Source organism: Larimichthys crocea, chromosome XXII, assembly GCF_000972845.2.
Source record: "Larimichthys crocea isolate SSNF chromosome XXII, L_crocea_2.0, whole genome shotgun sequence".
NCBI lineage: Eukaryota > Metazoa > Chordata > Actinopteri > Sciaenidae > Larimichthys > Larimichthys crocea.
The window spans coordinates 8869635-8893487 of NC_040032.1; the positions used below are offsets into that span (position 1 = coordinate 8869635).

The following is a 23853-nucleotide window of genomic DNA, read 5'->3' on the forward strand; positions in this document are numbered from 1 at the left end:
TCTCAGTTCTAACAGGAACACAGCGGACCAGAACCCTCTGTGAACCAGCAAGACGCTTGTGAAAGAAGAAAGAAGAAGATGAAGAAGAAGAAGAAGAAAAACTTGAGAAGGACTGAAGATGAAGATTGAAGAAGAACTTGAAGAAAAGAAAACTTTGTGTCAGTGTTTGGACAGGAGTGGAGGGACAGAGGACAGCCCCCCCCCCGGATGTCGGCCATTTTGGCCCTCAAAACTTTTCTGTTGTTGTTCTTTAACCCTCTGCTCGGTTCCAGTGTTTTGTGTCAGCGGGTCACACACACACACACACACACACACACACACACACAACACCACACACACACACACACACACACTTTAGGGGGGGCGTGTCTCTCGCTGTATGAATCACGTGACACCTCAAAAAAAACATCTCACCTGTTGGTCAGGTTGTAATTGACTCTTTATTGTTTTATGTTTTAGTTTTATTTATTGGATCGTTCGTTTATTCTTGAACATTCCGAACCTTCGTGTCGGTTCTGATCCACCTGGAGCTCCTTTAAATATCTGCTCCTCTGTGACGTCAAGTCATTTGATAACTTCTGCTCTGATATAAATTAAAAGAAATCTGATCCGGAATAAATGTTTGATGAATATTGTAAAAGGAAAGAACAAGATGAAAAGAAAACAGTCGAAATAAGATTACTACTAAGACAGAAGAAGGACGAAGAATCTGGAGGAGACGCTAAGAGACGCTAATTCAAGGAGCAATCCTCCTCCTTTTCTATTAAAACAGCCGAAGAGACTCTCCGACGACGATACTAATACTAAGCCGCTAGAAGAGAAGTATAATAACGCATCCTCTCACGTATAAGAGATACTCTCACTATACTCCGACGACTCTAATCTAACGACTCCTCAGTAAGATGGAGACTAGACACAGACAACGAAAGACTTATATAAAAAGAAGCCCAATAAAGACGCCGCTAAGCTAATATTCATATCGCCCTCCTCCTCTCTTCCTCCCCTCCTCCCTCCCTTCCTCAACCTTCTATAAACAGCCCTCCTCTCCTCTCTCTCCTCTACTCCTTGCCTCTCTCCTCGACCTCCTCCTCTACCTCCTCCCCTCCTCCTCTCCCTCCTCCCCCCCTCCTTAAACCGTCCTCCCTCTCCTCCTCTCCTCTCTCCTCATATACTCCCCCCTCCTTCTATAAACAGCCTTTCCTCTACCTCCTCCCTCTCCTCCTCATCTCCTCTCTCCTCTCCTCCTCCTCCTCCTTCCTCCCTCCTTTCATAAAACAGCCTCCCTCTCTTTCCTCTCACTCCCCCCTCCTCCTCCTCCTCTCTCCTCCTCCCCTCTCCTCCTCCTCCTCCTCCTCCTCCTTCTATAAACAGCCTCCTCTCCTCTCAGGAAGTCCTGTATGAATATTAATATGGATGCACGGAGAGGATGCCCAGCGCGTGAACCGCCGGGGCCGCCACAGCGCGCACCGATCTGCGCATTTTACTGATGCGTGAGTGTGTTGACGTCTCTCTCTCTCTCTCTCATGTCTGAAGTGTGTGTGTGTGTGTGTGTGTGTGTGTTTTCCGGAGCTCGAGCATGGCGGGTCACCTGTCCGTCCGCACGGCTCGGTTCTGTAACGTCGCAGTGAATTGCATCATGGGTTTCAATCAGCTCCGCCGCGCGCTGTTTATCATAAAAATGGAAGAGCTCGCGCGTCAGGAGCAGGCGTCACTCCGGTCAGACGCGGAATAACGGATCGGTCCTCCTCACGTCAGATGACACATCTGGACTCTTCTCCTCCGTCCAGCAGCTGTGTCACCACCCGGCGCGTGCTGTTGTTGTTGTCTGATTTCAGCTGGATGTCGGAGCTCGCGCTGCCCGCGCACTGAGGTAAGCTGCACACCTTCATTACCGGACACCGTGCGGCTTCACGAGCAGCTGTCACAGCGTCTGATTAGCTGCAGGACACACTGTGTGTGTGTGTGTGTGTGTGTGTGTGTGTGTGTGTCTGTGTGTGTGTTGGTGTATTGCGGAGGGACGTCGCGGCCTCGTGACATTTTTACGCGTGAATCTTGGAAGAAAAACACGGATGTCAGGGAGTCGCCGCGCGCCCACCGTCCGGATCGTTCAACCTTGAAGCCCCCGCGGCGCGTGACGGGGAGTGTGAGGCCTGAACCGGAGCCGCGGACGCACAAAAGAGACGGAGGTGATGGAGACATGACGGCGGGATGCGAACCCACCACAGCCCGCCCTCTGCGTGTTTTCAGTTGAGTCGTGACATCCCGTGAATATTTCACCGAAAAACAAGCCGCCATCAGCTGACTGCTGGAGCACGCGCGGTTATTAATCAAACACCTCCAGCACAGCGGTGTGTGCGCGCGCGTGTGTGCGCGAGGAGCGTCGCTCTGCAGGGCCGTGATGGAAAAAACATCTGCATGTTTACTGTGTGTGTGTGTGTGTGTGTGCGCGCGCGCGCGCGCGCAGCCAGGTGAGGGTGCGTTGGCGCGCGGAGGATGAGGTGGATCAGTTCATCAGAGGTGTGTTTTGTTTTTAAAGGAGAAGCCCAATAAAGTGCCGCAGTGTGTGTGTGTGTGTGTGTGTGTGTGTGTGTGTGTGTGTGTGTGTGAGGGTCGACTCGGGTTGAATTTAAGGGTTAGTCAACACAACACTGTGTTTTGTCCCCCCCCTCCCTCCCCTTTTTTTCCGGGCGTGACAGCCAGTCAAATCGAGCGCCCCTCACTCACGCTGAGATTTCTTCACCTCAGACTCAGGAACAATGATCCTGAGGAGCAGGCTGAGGTGTCTCCTCTGCCTCTGAGCCCTGAGTGGACATTTTATATTTAGAAGACTCCTCCTGGCTGCTCTGTCTTTTGTCTTCTCTGAGATCTGGAATCAAACTAACCTCAGCCTCAGCCTCTGTCCTGACCTTGGACTGAGGATCTTTCCTCTGTGCGAGCAGATGCAGATATAAACAGGAGAGGGATGTGCCGTGGTGCCGGTCCACAGTGAGCAGCTGTGACTGTGGGGTCAGTGAGTGCAGGCTGGGAGCCACACACACTGAGCGGAGAAACAAACTGAGCTGTCGTCACCTGCTCCACCTGCTGACAGGTGATCAGAGTCTGGAGGTTCACGTGTTTCATGTGGAAACCTTGAGTCCTTGAGGATTTCTCCTGATAAATCAGGATGCAAGGTTTTTAAAGGCAGCTTGGGGTTTTGATGCATTCAGGGAAATCAGGAAAATCGAGCATTCTGACTCCTCTGAGCTTTTCTCTCCAGGAAGTGGATGATTCAGAGTGCATCATGTCTTTGAATGATCAGACGGTGCAGCAGGCGTGGTGATGCTGACAGCTGAAGCCCGTGGCGTGGACGCCTCTGTCCGGATGAGCAGGTTGTTTCCTCAGAGTTTGAGCGGCAGCAGGTCAGTGGGTTGGTGACTCCACCCGGGCCGGGCGGTGCAGGCAGCAGGTATTTCAGAATCAATAGACGTGTTTAGCTTTAGTGTGCGCTGAGCACCATCTGTGCTTCTTTCACCATCTTGATTCTCCGTCAGAGAGACGGAGGCAGATGAAGTGTTTACATCTGAAGCCTGATCCTCACGGCGCAGACTCAGGGTTCACTGATGAAGTTTAAAGTTTGTTTCCTCCTCCACCTTCCTGCTTTACTCCACCCTGTTCTTTATTTCTAAATGGAACAGCTGAAGGGATTAATCATTCATTTATTTGTTGATTGACAAAATAATAATCAAATCATTGTTCTGAGAAATGCTTCACGTGTTCGTGTCCCAGCTCCTGGATCTGTTCAGTCACTTTGTAGTTTCTGTCAGATCGATGTTCAACATTTCAAAGAGCAAACGATGAACTGAAACATCCATGATCGTCCATGATCGTTCATGATCGTTCATGATCGTCCATGATCGTCCATGATCGTTCATGATCGTCCATGATCGTCGATGATAATCGACGATGCAGCCTCTTTACCAACACATCACATGACTGCTTCGTGTCCAGCAGTCTGTCCTGAGCTCAGTTTATTTTCTTCAATCATCTGCTCGTTAAAATATGAATAAATGAGTCTTTCGTGTTCAGAGTTTCATAAACGAAACACAAAGATTTGATGGAGAGAGTTCATGAAGCTGATTCATGGTAACAGATGCAGATACGTCCTACACTTCCCATAATGCACCTTGATCTCATCTCTTTGTATGATGTTACCTTCCTGGTAAACTGTTGTATCGGTGACATCATGATGACATCATTAATCACACGATGACTTCATGACCTGAGCGCTGATTCACACGTCGTGTTTCTCACAGATCCGATCACTGCTCTCGGTCCGTCGGTGTGCAGTTATAAATAGGTGGAAAGGTGGAAGGGTTCTCTCTGGTGGCTCCTTGATTAAAGGGCATGCCATTTACCAGCGATGTCCTGGGTACAAATCCTGCTGTGGACATTGTTAGATGTCACCTCGCTTTGTCTTCTGTCTCTCCTCGCTCTTTACTCGGAGACTGTCCACTAAAGAGAGAGAGAGAGAAGAAGACACCAGCTGTGAACCTCCAAAGTTTAACTCCACACTGACCTGTGATCAGCTGAACGGTGTCTCTGTCACTCGTACGTCTGTTCTCACACTGTGTAACTTTGGGCTCCGGGTCGGGAGAAGTACGTAACGCTTTACGGCACTAAGTCACACAGCAGCAACTATTTCACTGATTCTGGTGAAACTGGATCATATTTTATGGAGGAAATGTTTTCTGGTTTTCCCTCTGATGTCCTCCGGCTGCTCCGCCTCAACTCTCTGTGATTTACAGAGTTTATGATGGACAGTGAAGTAACCTGCTGACAGCTGTAGCTGCTGTTAGCTCAGTTCGTCAGCTTGGCGGTGAGCTCAGAGCGACGGGTACCCGAACTGAGTGATTTGATCAGAAGTAATGTAATCAGAAGAAATACTCGAGTACAGCTGTCTGCGATGTCCAAACGAAGCGGTCAGAATTGAAGAGCTCTTTAAATGTTTCATTCTGGTCCGTGAGCGTCTCTGCAGTGTGTAGTCAGGAGTAATGATGTGTGCTAATGATTTCCTTCAGGCGACTCCTCTTTGTTCATTTCCCTTCTGTTTTCCTCTCATTAAACCTTTCACAGCCGTTTGCATGGTACCATGCAAAATAAATAAAGTTAGCAGCCGACAGTTACTCCTCTCTTGTTGGCACGGAGGTCCCAGACTCGAGCCGTGGTAATCAGAACCTATTCCGCTGCGTTCCACGTGGATAAACACGGTGGAAAGTAAATATGTTTCCACGTGTTCGTGTGCCGTCCGTCCTCAGCTTCTTCACCTCGCAGCAGCAAAGTCGTTATGTGAGAACGGTAATTGGCGAGATCTGGAATTACTCGGGCAGCACGTTTGTAGCTCTGAATTATACATGTGTACATGCATAAACGGAGCAAAGTGGTCCAGAAAGTTCTGTGACTGTCCCTATTCTCATTAATGTGCAGCGTTCATGCCAGAGACCTTCAAAGGACCTTGAGGAACGTTCACTAAACCACCAGGAGGCTGCAACATGTTCCTTTTTTTTCTGGCAGCTGTTGCAAAAAACGATTTTTATTCCACGAGCATGTCGCCCTGACACGTGTCTGTGTCTGTAATTCATTGGTGAGACGTTCCTGAAGGTCAGAGGTCAGCAGCAGCAGAAGAAGCTCAGCTGCAGCTCGTGTAGATGCAGAAGGTGATTTCCTCTCTGTACGTCCATCTGTGACGAGCTTCAGCGTTTCACAAGAATTCCTGGCAAATGAACGAAGCTTCATCAGAGACAATTACACGGGTGCAGCTGACGTAGCGGAGGTGAAGTGAACGAGTGTTACGCTCGTTTTCTGGGCGGCAGCCACCCAAAACATTTCACACACACACACACTCATAATCATCTTTTTAAAGTCAGCGATATTCTTCATCCAGCCACAGGAGCACGGTCTAAGAACCGAGCGGTGGATCAGGCGCCCCGCGGTGCCTGATCCACCGTCACCTGCCATTTGCCCGTTAGTGCCTTTTCATTTCATAAGCGTGAGCGCAGCGAGCAGCGGGAGCTGAGCAGCTGCCAATCACACCTGAAGCCGACACAAACCTGCACGTCTGACCACGTCTGCAGCTCAGACTCTTGAAATGCTCTGAGACACGTCTGACTTTGATTTTCAACAACTCTCCAATGTTCCAGAGAAACATCTGAGCTCCACCAGCAGCTCAACACACTGACTGAAGGAAGTCCTTCATGAAGGAAACATCAGCTTTGTTACATGTTTGGGCAGATATGCATCATTTTAATTTGTCCTTCAATCAGCTGTTCAAAGTCCATACAGACAAACAGGTCTGTGCACCTGTTACACCTGTCAATCAAAGCGTCCACGCTCTTAACCCTGCATAACTTTAAGCCTTAATATAATGTGAACAGGTGAGTTGTATATAAATTCACCCTCAGTACAGTTGTCATGAACGGGGAAATTAGCTACAGAGACCAAAACTGTTTTTTGTACCAGGCTGTAAACATGTTTATTTCTGCTGTGAAGTTGGACATTTGGACATGGGGACTTATGGAGACTGACTCACTTCTGGAGCCAGTCTCAGGTGGACGTTAGAGGAACTGCAGCTTTTTAGCTCTATCTGACATGGTCTATCTGTCATGTTTATGTGTGGTAGAGGTTGTAATAACGTTATGCTAACGTTCTTGTTTGGTTTGTTGTCGTTTTCACTAAATCAAAATGTCTCCTGACTTCCTGTCATGCTGTTCAGCGCTGCAGAGACGTGATTCTTATGAAAGAGTGGGTGAGCTGTGTGTGGGCATGTGTGTGTGTGTGTGTGTGTGTGTGTGTGTGTGTGTGTGTGTGCTCGTCCTACCCAGCCCACGCTATGACTGGCTTACCGGGGGATTGTGAACACAGGCTGCAGGATGATTCAAATGTTGGAAGACCACTTGTGGCCTACCTGGCTCTGCTGATCACACCAACGCTGCTGCTGCATCGTCCAATCAGAAGAGAAAGTTTCTCAGAATCATTCACATCAACATTCTGTTTTCTTGTGTGTCTGTTTGAACATGCGAGCTGCTGTGATCACATGTTTAGTTCACAGAGCAGCTCGGCCTCGTGGGGTTTTGCTCATTTGTTGCTGAATAGTTTATGAGGAGCGACGTGCAGAGCTGCTGCTGCTGGATGTTTGGAGATTTGATCAAATAAATGAGGACTGACTCAGAGGAGCTCGTGTTCAGGTTCAGGTTTGATCCAGCTCAGATGGATCATGGATGTTAGAGTTCTCCACATCGTGTGCTGTGTACAGATTGAATGTTGGACGTCACAGCACCGTCACTGTGATCAGTGAATCTGATGAAGAACTGAACGAACTCACAGGAGCAGTGAATATTGCTGGGTAATCCACATCTAAAATAAGTCTGGTGTTGTTGGAGAGGGATGCTGGCTCAGTGAAGCGTGTGCAGCTGCAGAGTGGAGCTCTTCCCCCTCGTGCACGAGCTCTTCCCCCTCGTGCACGAGCGTGAGCACGGAGGCTTTTTGTTTTTTTCACTCTTCTTCTTTTCCTGCAGCTCTTTACCTCGCAGTCTGAGGTGGAGCAGCCCGAACACAAAGAGCAAACACAGCACAGACGGGTGGAGCGTCTCCTGATGTAGCTGCTGAATAATGTCTCCTGAAGCTGCAGAAACATTTTTCCACAAACCAACCCGAGCGCTGGTTCTCATGCTGCACACATCCAAAGGAAAACTCCTTTTGTCTGATATGTCTCTGTGTTTACACCTTTCCATCTCTGTATGTTCAGTACAGGTCAGGTACAGCACAGGCTGGATGTGTTCATATATGCTAAGTGCAGTGGGTCACCTTGGTTACTGCAGATTCCAGCAGGAGATGATGAAGGAAGGACTTGGAGGTCATTGGCCGGCCGGCTCTTTTGGACCAGAGAGCTGCTGGTCTTTATTCTCCAGGTGGCAGGTTTCACCCCATCACACTTTCAACTATTCATGATGCAGATGTTTGCTTATGCACACACACACACACATGCCGGCTCATTTGTTGGTGTAAAGGTGGCGGGTGGAGACAAACACTGAGCGTCTCTGTGAGCTTGTTGTGTCTCGTGGCAGCGCCGGCTGAGGGGAACACGGAAAGCTTTTTGTGGGTTATTTTTGCTCCCAGGTCCATGAAAAATTCAGCGTCCCTCAGTTTGTAAAGGAGCAGAGTGAAGAAGAGTCTGCATGTGTGAGCGCAGCGGTAAAGTTATCTAATACTTTGTGTTATTTCTTTTACGTCACATCCAAAACATCAGAAACAGGTCAAGAGGCAACATTCTCTCTACGCCTCGCATGTGCCTTCCATCCTGGACTGGCCTGGAGTGATACAACCTCCTCCTCTTCCTCCTCCTCCTCCTCCTCCTCCTCCTCCTGTCCATTCTCATCAGCCACAGGCCTTTCACTGCACAATGCAATATTGTCGAGTGTTCAGCAGCACATGAAGAGAAGTTGAGGCGTGCTCGAGCAGCACAGAGCTTCCTGTAACCCAAAGTGAAAGTTCTGACTCTGATTATTTGAATAATCTTCTTTCCCTCTCGCCACAGACACACTTCATATTAATTAGGCTGAATGTGCAGATTTGAATCCGCACGACGCGGATCAGACTATCCACAATTATTGGAGAGCAGTCGATAGTGAAGGAAACAAGACACGAGAGGGGAAGCAGGACTCCCACAGTGGCAGTTAGACACAGAAGACGGGTCAGACCAGCAGCAGCATCTGTCCGGGTGTTTGGATCGCTGAGCAGCAGCGTGGTCGGGCTCGAGCAGCCCGGCGTCACCTCAGGTGACTGTTCTGTTGTTAAGGAGAGTTCGATCGACTTTGTCCGAAGCTGAAAGAGTTTTGTAATCCTGCAGGTCAGCCCGGCAGAGTTCAGCTTCTGCACAGTGACTGAGGTCTGTGTCCATGTGATGGACGGCTCCTTCAGACCCAACATGAAAAATGTGAAGCTGCAGCTTGACAACAGATTCCTGATTTATTTCTTAGAGTTTTTAGTGGAATGTCTTGAAGACATTCACCCTGACCCTGTTTGTTGCTGGTCCAGGTCTTGAGGTGCACAGAGCGATTCAAACACTTTGTTTCCCTGTGAAGGAAGTGCAGAGGCCCTGTGAGCCGAGCGGAGCTGGGAGCTCAGACGTTGGTAGATGTGGACTTGAAGGTCGCCTCACAGCGTAACGCTGACTCCAGATGGTTTGCAGCATCTTTATTGGCCTTTTATTTACCCATGATCCTCGAGGAAGATACAGAGAAATAGAAATGCTTTAATAATTAGCATTATTGTAAATATTTTAAAGACACTAAAGACACTCAGAGTTCACACCCTGTGATCTGCATCGTTTAACTTTCACTGTGAAATATTTAAATACAAGTTCAGCTTTATGATCAATACTGCCACATGTACAGGACATACAGAGAAGTTTCCCTCTATCCACTAAACATGAAATATGAAATACAAAATATAAGTGAAGATGTAAAAAATATAGAATCAAAATATAAAATAAAAATATATACAAGCTAGAAGACAATTAAATTTGAATCCTAAAATCTGATCAAATGTTTGAATATTAATAATCTGAATGTAAACAGACAGCTACTGTAAGTCTAATTAATTAACACTAATTAACACATCATAGCTCGTTTGTTTATTAATCTGTACAAAAAAAAAACAATCTTGTTGTCACTGTGTGGTTGCTAGGCAACCAACAGAGACTCCTGGCCAATGAAAAACAGCGTCACAGTGTCACGGCTGCAGGTTCAAACGAGACGTCACGTGTTAACGACGTTCACGGGCCATGGACGCATCTCAACGTTCGTTTAAACGTTTCCTGTTTGGACTGTAGCTGCAGCACGGCGTGAGGTTGTGGTTGCCGTTGGAAACAGACTCTCTCTGTATTTGAGACACATGTGAGATGTTGTTGCAGCGGGATCAGGTGTGAACGTGTTTAACCCGGGATCATGGCGTGTGACGAGGCGTCCTGCCTTTGTGCATATTCAGTAGCTGAGGAGGAGATGCATGGCTGACAGTGTTGCTAGGAGACCACACACAGCGACCAGTGTGTGAGAGAGGCTGATTTCACCTCCCTCCCCCATTCTCGTAGTCTGGCTGCTCTCGCTGTTTTCCCGTCCTCTCCTCCTCGCCTCCATTTGCTTCCTCCCGTCCTCGACGTTCCCTCCCTCCTTCCATCAGTCCGTCTCCAGTTTTCTGCCTAATCATATTTATCTTCAGCCCGGTTCATCCCTCGGTGACTCTCCATTTATTGGTTTCCCCTATTTTTCACCATCTCCCCTCCTCCTCTCCTCCTTCGGTCTCTCTCCCGCTGCCTCAGCCTCTCCTCCTCTCCTCCACTCCTCCTCTCCTCCTCTCTTCTGCTCGTTTGTCCTCTCCCTGTTTGTCTCTCCGGCCCGAGGAGTGTGGTGACTGTGGTGAAGTTATGATACTGTACAGAGACGAGCTGAAACCGGACACAGTCGAGCGTACGGGATCTTTACATCTGCAAACACAGAAGCTGCATCGTCTGTAGAACCAGACGTAAACATGCTGCAAAGTTTAAATTCAGCCTCGGGGATTCAAATCTGAACATCCTGTTACACACGAGGTCCGAGTATTGATGTGTGTTATGAACAATCTGATTTTCTTCCATTGAAGCAGCTTCATGTAATATCTGGTTTCAGATGAAAACACGGAGGCGTGACGCTCTGCAGTAATTAAATGTGTGTTTTCAATGTGACTGGTGGAGATGTGGCTCCTGTGTCAAGGCCAGGTCGGTGCTGTGATGTGTCCCGAGGTGCAGCAACACCATAGGACCGCTCGCCGAGGTGGAGGAGGTGGAGGAGGTGGAGGTGCAGGCTGCAGCACAGAAGATGCTTCTACCTCCTCACTCCAAACGTTGTGTGGATTCTGATCTAAATTCAGCTGCAGAGCGTTTCCTCTTCCTGTGTGTGTGTTCATGTGTGTTTAGCATGTACGGCGGATGTGTGTGTGTGTGTGTGTTTGTGTGTGTGTGTGATCTGTTTGCTCATGTGCATGAGTGAGTCGATCCGGTTCCATGAATCATGGCTCCATCTGCCCTGACCCCACAGTCAGACGCTCTGAATGTATGGCAGTGATCCGTCCACATGTTCGGCGTCGTCCTGTGAACGTGATGCTGGATGAAGCTCTCCTGCTTCTTTCACTCTGGCTAATTACACACCAACCCACAGCACGTAATGCGGCAATTGCAGGGCTGCCTGCTCAGCTGCCAGATCCTAGAAACCCAAATCAAAGCTCCAGTTAACAAAAGCCGTCCTACAGCCGCAGCTCCCTAACCTAATTAACATTGAGTCAGCGAGCATGCAGCAGCAGCGGTGGCGGTGGCGGCGGCGGTCGAAGTTGTGGTCAGGGCCGTGGGATACAGGAATAGCAGCGAGCACGCTGACACGCTGGATGACACACTGGGCCGTGACAAAAGATTCACACACAGATACACAAGTCAACATGCCGCCTGGTCCAGGTGACACCGCCTCGCTCCCACTGTGGATGTTCTTCGTCTTTATGCCGAGCTCTGTGGAGATTAAACCAACTCTGAGTGTCGAGCTGCTGCAGTCTGTAAAAGTCTGTAAAAGTCTGTAAATGTCTGTAAATGTCATCTATTTTTTATGCTCTCTTTATGGAACTTACATCTTTTGTGGAGGACGATAAAAGCATAATTCAGAGCTGCTTTAATTGGATTCACGTGCAGGTTCATTGTAACGCGCCGTGCTTTTAAAAACATAATGAGCTTTTTCTTCAGTTTTCTGCTCCGTGAGACAGACGGGCCACGAGAAATCACAGAACAATGAAGAACTGTCTGTTTTAGATTCAGCTGCTGCCGACATTTTCAGAACAAATCGATCAGAACCGGTCCAACACAGAATGAGTAAAATCCTGTTTTTACATCGAAGTTACGTCTCGTAGCCTTTTTATTTCACCAACCACTAAAAGTCAGTCCCACATTTACTCTTGTCCGGCGGCTTCTTGCTCGCTCACTCTCTCCTTTTCTCTTCTTAGCTTCCTCCGTCAGCGTCCTCTTCACTCTCTGCTCCTCTGCCATCATGTCCATAGAGGCTGCTGAGCCTGGTTACCTCCTCTTCTTCTTCCTGGTAGTCCATAACGCCTGTTGGTACAAACACTCAGTTCGTCAGCTTGTTCGCAGTTCGGGTACCCGTCGCTCTGAGCTCACCGCCAAGCTGACGAACTGAGCTAACAGCAGCTACAGCTGTCAGCAGTTTACTTCACTGTCCATCATAAACTCTGTAAATCACAGAGAGTTGAGGCGGAGCAGCCGGAGGACATCAGAGGGAAAACCAGAAAACATTTCCTCCATAAAATATGATCCAGTTTCACCAGAATCAGTGAAATAGTTGCTGCTGTGTGACTTAGTGCCGTAAAGCGTTACGTACTTCTCCCGACCCGGAGCCCAAAGTTACATAGTGTGATAAATGTATAAATATATATATCTCCTGTAAGCATCATGTGAAGTGACTGATTCAGTTTATTCCAGGAGCACCAATCACGACGCTGCAGCGTGCACCGATAAAAAAAACATTTCGAACTCTGTTTCTTTTTCCTGAAACATGCATCAGCTGACAGCTGCATGCACTTTCCTCAGCCAATGCCGTTGCACGCTCACGTGAAAACACAGCCGGGCCCTCGGATATCTGCCCCACAACAGGACCGACTCCTCATCGTGAGGAGGAAGCTGTGCATGCGCTACATATGACAAACCACATTACCGTCTGCAGCAGCCGGGCCCGGGGCCTGCAGCCAGAGCCGCTCTGCAGCTCAGCTACCATGCTTACTCTAATATTCATAACCCGAGAATGAAAATATAAATAGTTCTCATGTGGTACACTCAGAGGCTGGGGTAAACAAAACTACAACCTCCATCATCATGCATCACCCTGTGTGTGCTGTGAAGTGTCCGAGTGACACAGTGAGCGTTAAAGTTTCTGATTATTTCACCGTGATTCAAACGCTGCTTCTTCTTCTTCTTCTTGTCTAGGTGAGTTGGAGGAGGCTGTCTGCGCCATACGTCCCCTCCACCCGAGTCTTCTTCTATACCATGAGCTCTGGCTCCGCCCAGGATGTGGCAGTCGAGCATTTCCTGCGTGACATAGAGAGGCGGAGCAAGCGGCTACACTGCGCTGTGATAGGCTGCGAGGAGGAGCGACCCCGCAGCGACATGAACCTGCTGTACCGTAAGAGCCGCCTGGACTGGAGGCAGAGGGACCAAGAGGGAAGTAAAAAGAGGTGAGAGGACGAGGACGGAGCCCGAAGGGTTCAGGTCCGAGTCAGGCGGGATTCAAACCTGTGAGCCTCCGTGAATGAGCTCACAGTGGGCTGTAGATTCATCTCATGATTGTCCAACTTTGATTCATCTCAATGTGTGAATATTTCCTCTTTAAGTTTCACTGAGGCCGATTGTTTGAATTCACAGCAACGTGTCACGTGAACGTCAAAGTCCAGACTGACTTTGAAACGAGACAGAAAGTTTATACATACGCTCAGACGAGCAGACTGTCTAAGACCTGGACGTAGTCTCTGTGACGTCCCCGCAGACTGTCTAAAACCTGGACGTAGTCTCCGAGACGTCCCCGCAGACTGTCTAAAATCTTTGTTTACGATTATATTAACAATAATAATTATTATAATAATTTTTGAGTGCACCGCACAGGTTTTAATGTCAGTTGGATTTCAGTGAATACATTTCAGCTCGTTGTTGATTTCCCTCCATGACTCTTCAGCCTCAGTCACTTGATGTTTTCCTGTCGTCCTCACTCTGAGCTCTTTAAAGGGATCTTCATGTTTCTGCACAGACTTGTGGAGGTCAGTGCTCGTTCACTCTCATAATTCTGTGCAAAAATGATGAAGCTCAGCTGGCAGCAGCTTTTCTTCCACCAGTCGTCACTGCTGGGAATACAGCGTCTGCCTGTTTGAGTGAAACAGTCTCTATTTTTGAAACTCACCTATTTACGATTCTCTGCCTGCACGGCCGTCTCTGCTTTAGAAGTGTTTCTCTCCTGAGGGGCCTCGAGATCTCAAACTGTCTACCGGTGCCCTTCATACCACTTCCTTTGTCCCTACACCACCACCCCCACCTGTGCACCTCCCTGCCTCCCGTCAGCTCTGCAGTCCTTTCTGGTCTCTTCTCGTCCCTCCATGGTTTCATCCCTGACCCTGCCTGCTTCATAATCATCACCGGTCATGTCCTGCTTCTCACCTCTGCTGCTCTCAGCGCTCATCACATCCCGCTGTCCCACTTGCTGCACCTCCACCTCCACCTGCACCTGCACCTCCACCTGCACGTCCACCGGCTTGATGCTGCCGTGACGTTGTTCTCTGCCGCTGTGAGTCACTTGTTGTGTTGATGCTCTCTGAACACGGCGTGGACGCTGGTGAATTACAGGTGACTCATGTTTGGACAGGACACACTGCTGTAACCATGATGTCGTTATGTTGACGTCTGTTTGTCAGAGTTCTTCCATATTTGATTTATTTGACCTGAAAAATGTTTGTCCAACATTTAATTACTATTATTATCATTATTATTATTATAATTGGAGAGACCAGCACTCTGCAGTCTGTCTGTGGTTTATCATGAAGCCTCTGACAGCTGCTACACGATGACCTGCAGCTCTGCTGTAGAACGAGGAATAAATGAACGAACCTGAACTTTGATCATCACCAGCTGACGGTGTCAGGACGCTTTGATTGACAGGTGGGTGTCATCACAGGTGTCTGTTTTCAGTATTCAGACTTCAGCTTCACCCACGCTCCACCAGTTTTAGATGGATGGAGATGACCAGAGCCACCACCACCAGTCTGTGGGGACGTCAAAGAGACTACGTCCAGGTTTTTAGACAGTCTGCGGGGACGTCACGGAGACTACGTCCAGGTTTTAGACAGTCTGCGGGGACGTCACGGAGACTACGTCCAGGTTTTAGACAGTCTGCGGGGACGTCACGGAGACTACGTCCAGGTTTTAGACAGTCTACGGGGACGTCACAGAGACTACGTCCAGGTTTTAGACAGTCTGTAGGGACGTCTTGGAGACTACGTCCAGGTTTTAGACAGTCTGTAGGGACGTCTTGGAGACTACATCCAGGTTTTAGACAGTCTGCGGGGACGTCACGAAGACTACGTCCAGGTTTTAGACAGTCTGCCGGGACGTCACGGAGACTACGTCCAGATTTTAGACAGTCTGTAGGGACGTCTCGGAGACTACGTCCAGGTTTTAGACAGTCTGCGGGGACGTCACGGAGACTACGTCCAGGTTTTAGACGCCTCTGAATGATCCGAGTTGATTCAGTTTTATTATGAATCCATAAAAACATGAATAAAAACTTAAAGCTCGGTGTGTAAAATGAGTCAGACTGTTGTCTTGTTTTCACCTTCAGCTGCGTCACATGTTCAACAATACTACGACAGAAGGATCAAAGATGGAGGCACTTTCACTTATTGTGTAATTCTTCCTGATCAGTTAGAGACATCCCAGAACTTCAGGCGATGGATGGAAGTGTCGTGTTCTGTGTCAGATATCTCTGTGAGGTCCAACAGAACCAGGACGATGACACGCGACTGTCAGCTGACGTTAACCCGTCTGAAAGTCCAACAGGAGACGACTGAACTGCTCCCAAACCAGATCATAATCATACGGAGATCATGTTTCTAATTCAGCTGTTTAAACAGAACCTGCTCTTAAACTTTGCCCCAAAAAGGTAAATTAGAAGTAGGACGTAGCTGCTGGGGGCAGAATGATCGAGCTTCATCACCTCAGTCTTAAGAAGCTTTTGGGAATCTCTCGCTCTGCTCGAGTCCGTCCAAAGAGAAATCTTAAAGGTGTGTGGCGTACCCCGCCGCCTGCTTCTTCCTGCTGCTCGTCCAGATGAACGTGTGACCTTCGTCTGGTGGCAGTCGTGTGATTTTAAAGGTCACAAACATTTGTGCTCAGGTTCGTTTGTGTTCTTGAGTTTCACTGTTCGGACTCGCAGAGAATCTTACGAATAAACGTCTGAATCAAACATCAGCTCATACCTCATTCGAGTAATTAACAGGAGATATTACACTGTCCTGAAAACCCAAAAACGTGTCGTCATAGTGAGGTTGCCATGCAACCAGCAGATGAGACTCCAGGGAGTCACCGCCTCCATGACAATCTGCAAAATGTTTGTATGTGTTAAACAAACGAGAGGTTAGAGCCAGGCTAACAGTTTCCCCTTGTTTTCAGTCTTTATGCTAAGCTAAGCTAATCTGCTGCCGGCTCCAGTTTCAGACAAACGTGTCAACGAGGCAGCGACTCAGCTGATTTCAGATCAGATCACTGCTTTAAGAATATCCAGAAAGAAAAGCAGATGAAGACGTGAGTCCACGTCTCGCTTCTTCTGCCCGAGGAAAAGAAAAACACAAACAGAACACTCGAAGCTTCCAGGAGCTGCTCGGCCCGCTTCTGTGCTAAATATGGCCCTGGAGTAACTATGTCGATTGTGAGGAGTCACAAGTGCATCTGCACAGACGTTCAAGGACACAAACATACTCGCACAGATGCAAACACACACACACACACACACACACACAGATATGAAAATAGCCTCTGTGTTCTCCTGCGTGATGTTTGCAGCGCTGAGTGCAGATTGTCTTCTTCTGTAAACGAGAGCGCCGCGTGACCCCGCAGTCATACATCGCCCATTATGTGCTGTGATGAATCGCTCACACACACACGGAATAATCATTCAATTACACACTCAGAAACACAATTTGTTGCAGCCTCAAACATGCAGACACAGATGTGGATATCCAGATGTGCCGCCCGTGTCCCCGTGGGCGAGATGCGTTGAACACAAACGTGGAATAAGAATCACCCTGATGACGCTGTGATTTCTTCCTGCAGTGCTGCAGTGAATTTTAATGTCTCTCGCCTCCTTTTGGTGGCTGACGCTCAGTGTGAGTACAGTAACTCCACCGCAGCCTTTAATGAAAAGTCTTCTTGTACGGGAGAAAGTCAAGCCTGTTCGATCGATGTTGGTTTAAAGGCCACAGACTTATCTCGTGTTACTGTGGGGTGAGGCGGCGTAACGCCCCCTGGAGAGGACGCCACGCCGTCGCAGCACATATCTCTAAAGCGGAGAAGCCAGCTGAGGGTTATCAGAAGCCATTTTGTGAGGCTTTGGTGAACTCAGCAGGGCGTCACAGCTCGAGCCACTGACACTGACGCCTGAACTGTACTCAACAATCATACGCTGCCTTTGCTTTCATTGGTCTGTTGCTGCGTTGTGGGGAATCTACTTCATGGATTTCCCTCAGGACCCCACAGGGAGGAGGGAGGAGAAGACGAGTGTCGAGCTTATCTATAAATTGCATCCTTATAATCAGACGGGAGAAGTTGTTTGGCAGCAGGCGTGAAGCAGGAATGATTTCTGCACCATCTTTTGTTCAGTTTGGTGAAATCCCTGCAGACTTTCCACCGTTTTCTCTTCGGTTTTTATTTATTGTTCGGGGAGCTCACACCACTGATGATTTCAAAGACAAACTATCAAATACATGAAAATCACAACTGTTCCCATGGTAACAGATTAAAGGCTTGTGGCGATCATGAGAGCAGACTGCAGATGTGGGTTGAGGATATAGAGATATACAGAATGAGGGAACTCCAGCAGCACGGTGTACCCAGAGAGTGTTTCTGACGGGGGAATTGATTTCCTAATTGAACGTCTTTTAGGTGGAAACAGATGAGGAGATATGTGAATGCAAAAGATGAAGGAGCCTCCAGGGCTTTCCCTTCCGCAGAGAAAGCCCTGCAGGCGTTTCTTTATTGCAAAGACAATGTTTGAAGACCAAAGAGAAGGGTCGATATGAAGGGAAGTGCACACACATATGATTCTTCATACTTCAATGTTTTTCTTCCAGCTCCTCCCAGAACGACCCCTCGGCCACTGTTGGCAAAGTCAGAGACTTGGCTTCTTTCCGTCGGCACTTCCGGATGGGTTTCATGACCATGCCGGCCTCCCAGGACCTGTCCCCTCACTCTTGTGCCTCCGCCATGGCGCCACGCTCGCAGTCCTGCCACGCCGTCGGTGCCGGGGATACGAGTTTGGAGAACGGAGATTACTCCGACACCCAATCGCAACACGGCGGCCGCTGCCCACCGGCCAAACCCAAACGTCACCCCAGCACTCGCCTCAGCTCCTCGTCCGCTGACGGCAGAGGACTTCCCGAGACGCCGCCTCCTGCGTCCACCCACTCACAGTCCAAACACTCGGACAAAAAAAACGGTAAGAAGTGTTTTCAGCTGCAAGTTCTGCAGAAAAAATATCATTTTTCTTGACATTCATTTTTTGTCTCCACCAGCCATGAAGAAGTCTGACTCTGGAGAGATCGGAGCAAAGAAGGTGCCTCCGTTAAAACCCAAGAGAAGTCCCAGCACCCAGCTTTCCTTTGACCCTCTTCCTCCACGTGTGCCTCATTCTGCCACATCCTTGCCTTTCCAGGCAACAGACTCTCAGATTCAGACAGAAGACGGGGAGGATGAGCCGGTCTACATCGAGATGGTGGGCCAAGTGTTCACTAGAGACAGCCAGACGGCCACCCCCCACCCCGTCACCCCTGTGGCCACCACGCCTGACTCTGACTCAGACCAGAGCGAGGCCATCTACGAGGAGATGAAATACCCGCTCCAAGAGGACCGAGAGTCCCAGAGACACCTCCCTCCAAAACACGAGAAACTGAGAAACTCTAAACACTTTCACGTCACTCCTTCCTCCTCCAGCAGCTCCTCCTCTCTGCCGCGCCCTTCCTCTTCCTCCCCTTCCTACTCCAAACCCAAAGCTACCGTGTCGATCTCCCATTCGTCCCCGCTGCCTTCATCTGCATCCTCCACCCCTGTCCCGCAGGTCCTCTCTGCCAGTCCACACACTCCACGAGCTCCCACTCCCTACCTGCTCCAAGGGAATAAATCAGAGGCCGAGTCCAACACGAAGATCCCGGCCCCCTTCCCAAACCTCCTGCAGCACCGGCCCCCGCTGCTCGCCTTCCCTCAGCCGGCGGCGGCCTCCAGCGGGGTCGGGGTGCAGAACAAGTCTGCCTCCGCTAAGATGGGAACACAAACATCCAGCGCGACAACTCAAGCCAGCACCTCCTCCTCGTCTTCTTCTAATGTCCCTGCGTCTTTGTCCTCAAAGGAGTCATCAGAAGGAGGTGCAACCAAGCAGGACAAACACAGCAGAGAGTCCCAGTTAGGACCTGCTCCTGGACTCAGGGCCAGGAGTCACTCCACACCTCTGCCTCCCTCCTCCAAATCCACCTCCCCTTTCTCCCATCACCACCACCACCCTCACCATCGTCCGTCACACTACCACCACTATCGTAAGCCAGACAGAGGAGACTCCCCGGTCCCGAACAAGAGCAGCTCTCAGACTTCCACAGTCCAGACCCAAACCTCGAGTACAGGCCGGGAAGGCAAGTCTGTTAGCTTCCTGTTGAAGTCCGATAAAGGAGAGAGGGATAAAGACAGGGACAGAGACAAGGACAGGGACAAGGATCGGGACCGAGACAGAGACCGAGATAGAGACAGAGACAGAGACAGAGATAGAGATAGAGATAGGGATAGGGGTAGAGACAGGGACAGGGAGAGAGACAAGGAGAAAGACAAGGACAGAGACCGAGATCGAGACAGAGACCGAGACCGGGACCGAGATCGAGACAGAGACCGGGACAGAGATAGAGACCGGGATAGGGATAGAGACCGGGATAGGGATAGAGAGAGGGATCGGGATAAAGACAGAGACAGAGAAAGAGACAGGGATCGGGATCGAGATCGGGATCGAGAACGGGATCGAGATCGGGATCGAGATCGGGATGGAGGTCCGTACTCCTTACCGATGGACCACGCTCACACCACGAGCAGCCAAACGTCTCAAAGCAGCACCAGCTCAACCCCTACGCCGTTATCTTCATCCCAGCGTCCTCATTCTCGCCCCCATCTTCGCTCTCACACCCCTCATGGCCTGCCGGCGTACAAGCCTCCCTCCTCGGACAGTCCCTTGCTGTGGACCTACCCCTCCGGCGGTTTCCGGAGGCCGCCGGCTTACGAAAGCTTGAGGGGAAGCTCTCAGACGCCGTCTCTGCAACAGCCCTCGAGTCTTACTGGTGTAGGTGAGGGGGCATGCAAGAGTAACGGAGGGTCTGCGTCCCTCCAGTCGAAGGTTGGCTTCATGCCCTGGGACAGCAGTGCCAGCCTGGCTGCAGACGAGGGGTCTTACTGGCCTATGCAGAGGAAATTGTCTTTCAGCCACGGGAGCAGAGAGACAGAGAGTAAGTCTGTTTGGGTACAGAGTGCAGATGCTGTGTTGAAAATAATCTTTGAAATGTTCATCCTGTTCCTTCTCCTGTCTCAGAGGACGAAGGGCGCGCATGGAACGGCAGTGCCGATGCGCTGTTAAGGATGGATAAGGAGGACCTCGGCATGGGGTCTCGAGGAGGCCACTCAGGCATCCCGGTCCACTTCGGTGGAGCCGCCAGCAGAGCTCTGGGTCACAGCGAGTCCTTGGCCGGTGTGGATAGCAGCCCGGGTTTCAGAGCCCTGCCCAGAGTCGGTCTGCCTCTTCCCTGCCAGACTTTCCCTGCCTGTCGCAACGGAGGTGAGCAAACCTGAACGCCGGAATTCAAAACTGTTTAGTCATCGCCTCAAATCACAGCATCCCACTTAGAAAGCGACACGGGACAACGGTGTCTTTAAAGTCCCACTCAAGAAAAGATTCATCATTAAAGTTTTTCTTTTCTGATGGAGAGTCTGGATAGCAGAGACTTCCTCAAATGATCCTCGAAGCTCAGACAGACATGAGGAGGTTTCCTCAGAGCAGAGCGAACCACAGAAACACAAACAGGCGTATGTCACACATATTATGAATGCATAGAAATATATTGATTATATTGATTCAACTGCTGCCGATATTTTCAAACAATCGATCAGTTCATGGAGAAAAGAATCATTCGTTCAGTCCAACACAAAATGACTAAAATCCTGTTTTTACATTGAAGTTACGTCTCGTATAAATCAGAGTATAACCCCATTGTGTAACTATGTCCAGCTGTACTCGAGTATTTGTTCTGATTACATTACTTATGAGGTCACAACTTTACTAACAGCCAATCATCATCCAGGTCCCCAGCAGCAGCTGATATCACTGCCTAGTCCAGCAGCAGTCAGCCCAGCTCGGCGTCTGTCTTTCAGCCTTTTATTTCACCAAGCTCTCACCAACCACTAAAAGTCAGTCCCACATTTACTCTCGGAGGACATCAGAGGGAAAACCAGAAAACATTTCCTCCATAAAATATGATCCAGTTTCAGCAGAATCAGTGAAATAGTTGCTGCTGTGTGACTTAGTGCCGTAAAGCGTTACGTACTCCTCCCTCTGATTACAAGTCAGTGCAGCATGAACAGGGTTTAAACTGTGTGTTGTTGTTCAGTAATTGTGAGCACACAGTGTACAGACTCACATGTCGGTGTGTTCACACTTATATCCCAGTGTTCTCATTAGCAGGCTCGCAGTGTAACGCTGGTTCCTTTACAGAAGTGGGGCGGCTGGGCCGCTCCTCCTCTGCTGCCGGAGTGAGACAGGTGGGTGGAGGAGACGTCCAGAGACAGAGCAGCCTACCAGCACGAGAAGCCTTGAATCAGGTGGGTATGAAACACTGTTCACTTCATTCGTAGTAGATCTGAGAGCTAACATTAATACCTTCCCCTCCTGCTGGAGACAGTGCTCCTGCAGGTCTATTTATAGCTGCTGGATCTGCCCACTGAGCAGAACCAGCCTCAGAAAAATCAGAGCTGCAAAGGTGACGTAGGCTGATATGAAACAGGAAATGAGAGAACATGCTGTTCCATGTTTTTGCAGTGATGAGCTGCAGTCTCCAGCAGCACATTTTGCCCAGATTCTGGCTGCAGAGCGAGTGCTGACGCAGTTTGAGCTGCTGCAGAGACAGACTGTGTTCATGCGGCTGGTGGCTGGCTGACCCTCCCTCCACCTGCCATGGGTGAAGCAGCACTGCATCCTGGTGGCTGTGCACGGGAACTGCATTTCATTCAACACGTGCTCAGACAGCACTGCAGTCCTCATGCAGCTGATTTACAGATGTGAATATAATCTGACTCTTCTCCATGTTTTCCAGCTGCATGGTCTGGCCCAGTCTCAGGCGCCCTGCAGTCCCAGCAGCCCCAGCGTGTCTCGGCAGCAGCAGCAGCTCCAGCTCCACCAGCAGCAGCTCCAGTTAAAGCAGCAGCTCCAGCAGCTCCAGCAACAGCACCACCTGCAGTTACAGTTCCAGCAGCTTGCCCAGCTGGCGCAGGGACAGCCTCCTGTCGGCGGGGGCACCACCCCGTCCGTGTCGCAGACCCAGAGAGACGGCAAACTGCTGGAAGTCATCGAGCGTAAACGCTGCCTGTGCAAAGAGATCAAGGCCCACAGGCGCCCTGACAAAAGCCTGTGCAAGCAGGACAGCATGCCCATCCTCCCTAGCTGGAGACGGACACCTGAGCCTCGTAAGACTGGCACGCCACCCTGCCAGAGGCCGCAGGCTGTCGTGTGGGACACGGCAATCTGAGGTGACGGGTCAGCAAGTACAAGACTGAAGAGAGACTGAACAATGGAGAGAAATCTGATCTGAAGAGCTACAATCAGACGTGATCTGTACTTGCTCTGTCCCTTCCTGATGTTCTAATTGCCAATGATTTTGTTGCCACAAAACGCCAGTATTATTGCTACAAGACGAAGACGCACCGACTTCACAATAAAAAGGGTGGGGGGGAAGTTTTCTGAGATTGGTGTTGCCAAATTTACTCCTGACTACTTGAGACATAAAAGGAATCATGTATTTTCTCCACACGGGAGGCGTTGATAAGTTTATCGAAGTGTTTTCTTGAAAATCGTGAATGCATATGAGATGTCTTTGGTATCAATAGATTGTCATTGTGGATGCAAATAATCATCACTGAGGAGTAAAAGCTACCTACTGTATCTGTTTGCATATTTGTAATGTAAATCTATTTACTTTCTCAACGTTTCTGCAATTTTATAGCAATATGCTCCCGACGCCGGAGCAACATAATTAAAAACTTGTGTCAACTAGCCTAACATACATATCTAAGACTTGAAGAAGTCATATTTACTGTGTCATTCTCTGCATGTCACGATAGACATACAGTATTGTAAAAGAATATGTGTAGAGATGATCATGTCCGACTTTTACACACAGCAGATAAAAACATGTGGTTGTACAAAAAGATGAATCTATGGCAGAAACAGGGCGGCGTGGTCGAGTCCAGACAAATCTAGAAGTCCAGATCAAACGGTCCGAACCGAGTCCATCACTCATGCTTCTCCACAGTTGCACATTTTAGTGATTGTTCCACGAGCACTGACACCCATCAACAAACACAGACTGTACACAACGGTGCACCTGATCAGACTGTGAGCATCCATCACCTCAAACAGAATGCTGGAACAATCTGCACAAGAGCAAACACAAGGAGAAACTCAACCCTAATGTACTGTAAATAGAATATGTACAACTGTATTGAAAATGTAGCAATTTATTTCCATTTTCATACTTGTAATCGATACATATTATGTAGCATACACTGTATAAACTTTGTTCACTTGTTTTTCTAAAAGAATTAAGTACTTTATCTGCTGCAGCCGGTCCATGCATTACGTATAGTTACTAATAAACGGTAAGCCCTCTTAACGAACGGCACAGTCCAACAGTTGTTCATTTAAATTTATGCAAGACTCCCTTTAAGCTTTATTCTTTGATTCC

At 49.2% G+C, this 23853-nt stretch overlaps 1 protein-coding gene across 1 annotated transcript; it reads left to right on the top strand.

Moving 5' to 3' along the window:
- The first annotated feature begins 2229 nt into the window (after positions 1-2229).
- On the top strand, positions 2230-23781 carry nyap1 (neuronal tyrosine phosphorylated phosphoinositide-3-kinase adaptor 1). The gene is made up of 7 exons (XM_027273742.1): positions 2230-2246; positions 13046-13293; positions 17947-18311; positions 18388-20349; positions 20433-20675; positions 21579-21715; positions 22207-23781. Exons 2-7 carry the CDS (start codon positions 13106-13108, stop codon positions 22636-22638), a joined length of 3327 nt encoding a protein of 1108 aa, XP_027129543.1. The 5' UTR covers positions 2230-2246; positions 13046-13105; the 3' UTR covers positions 22639-23781.
- Positions 23782-23853: the final 72 nt, after the last annotated feature.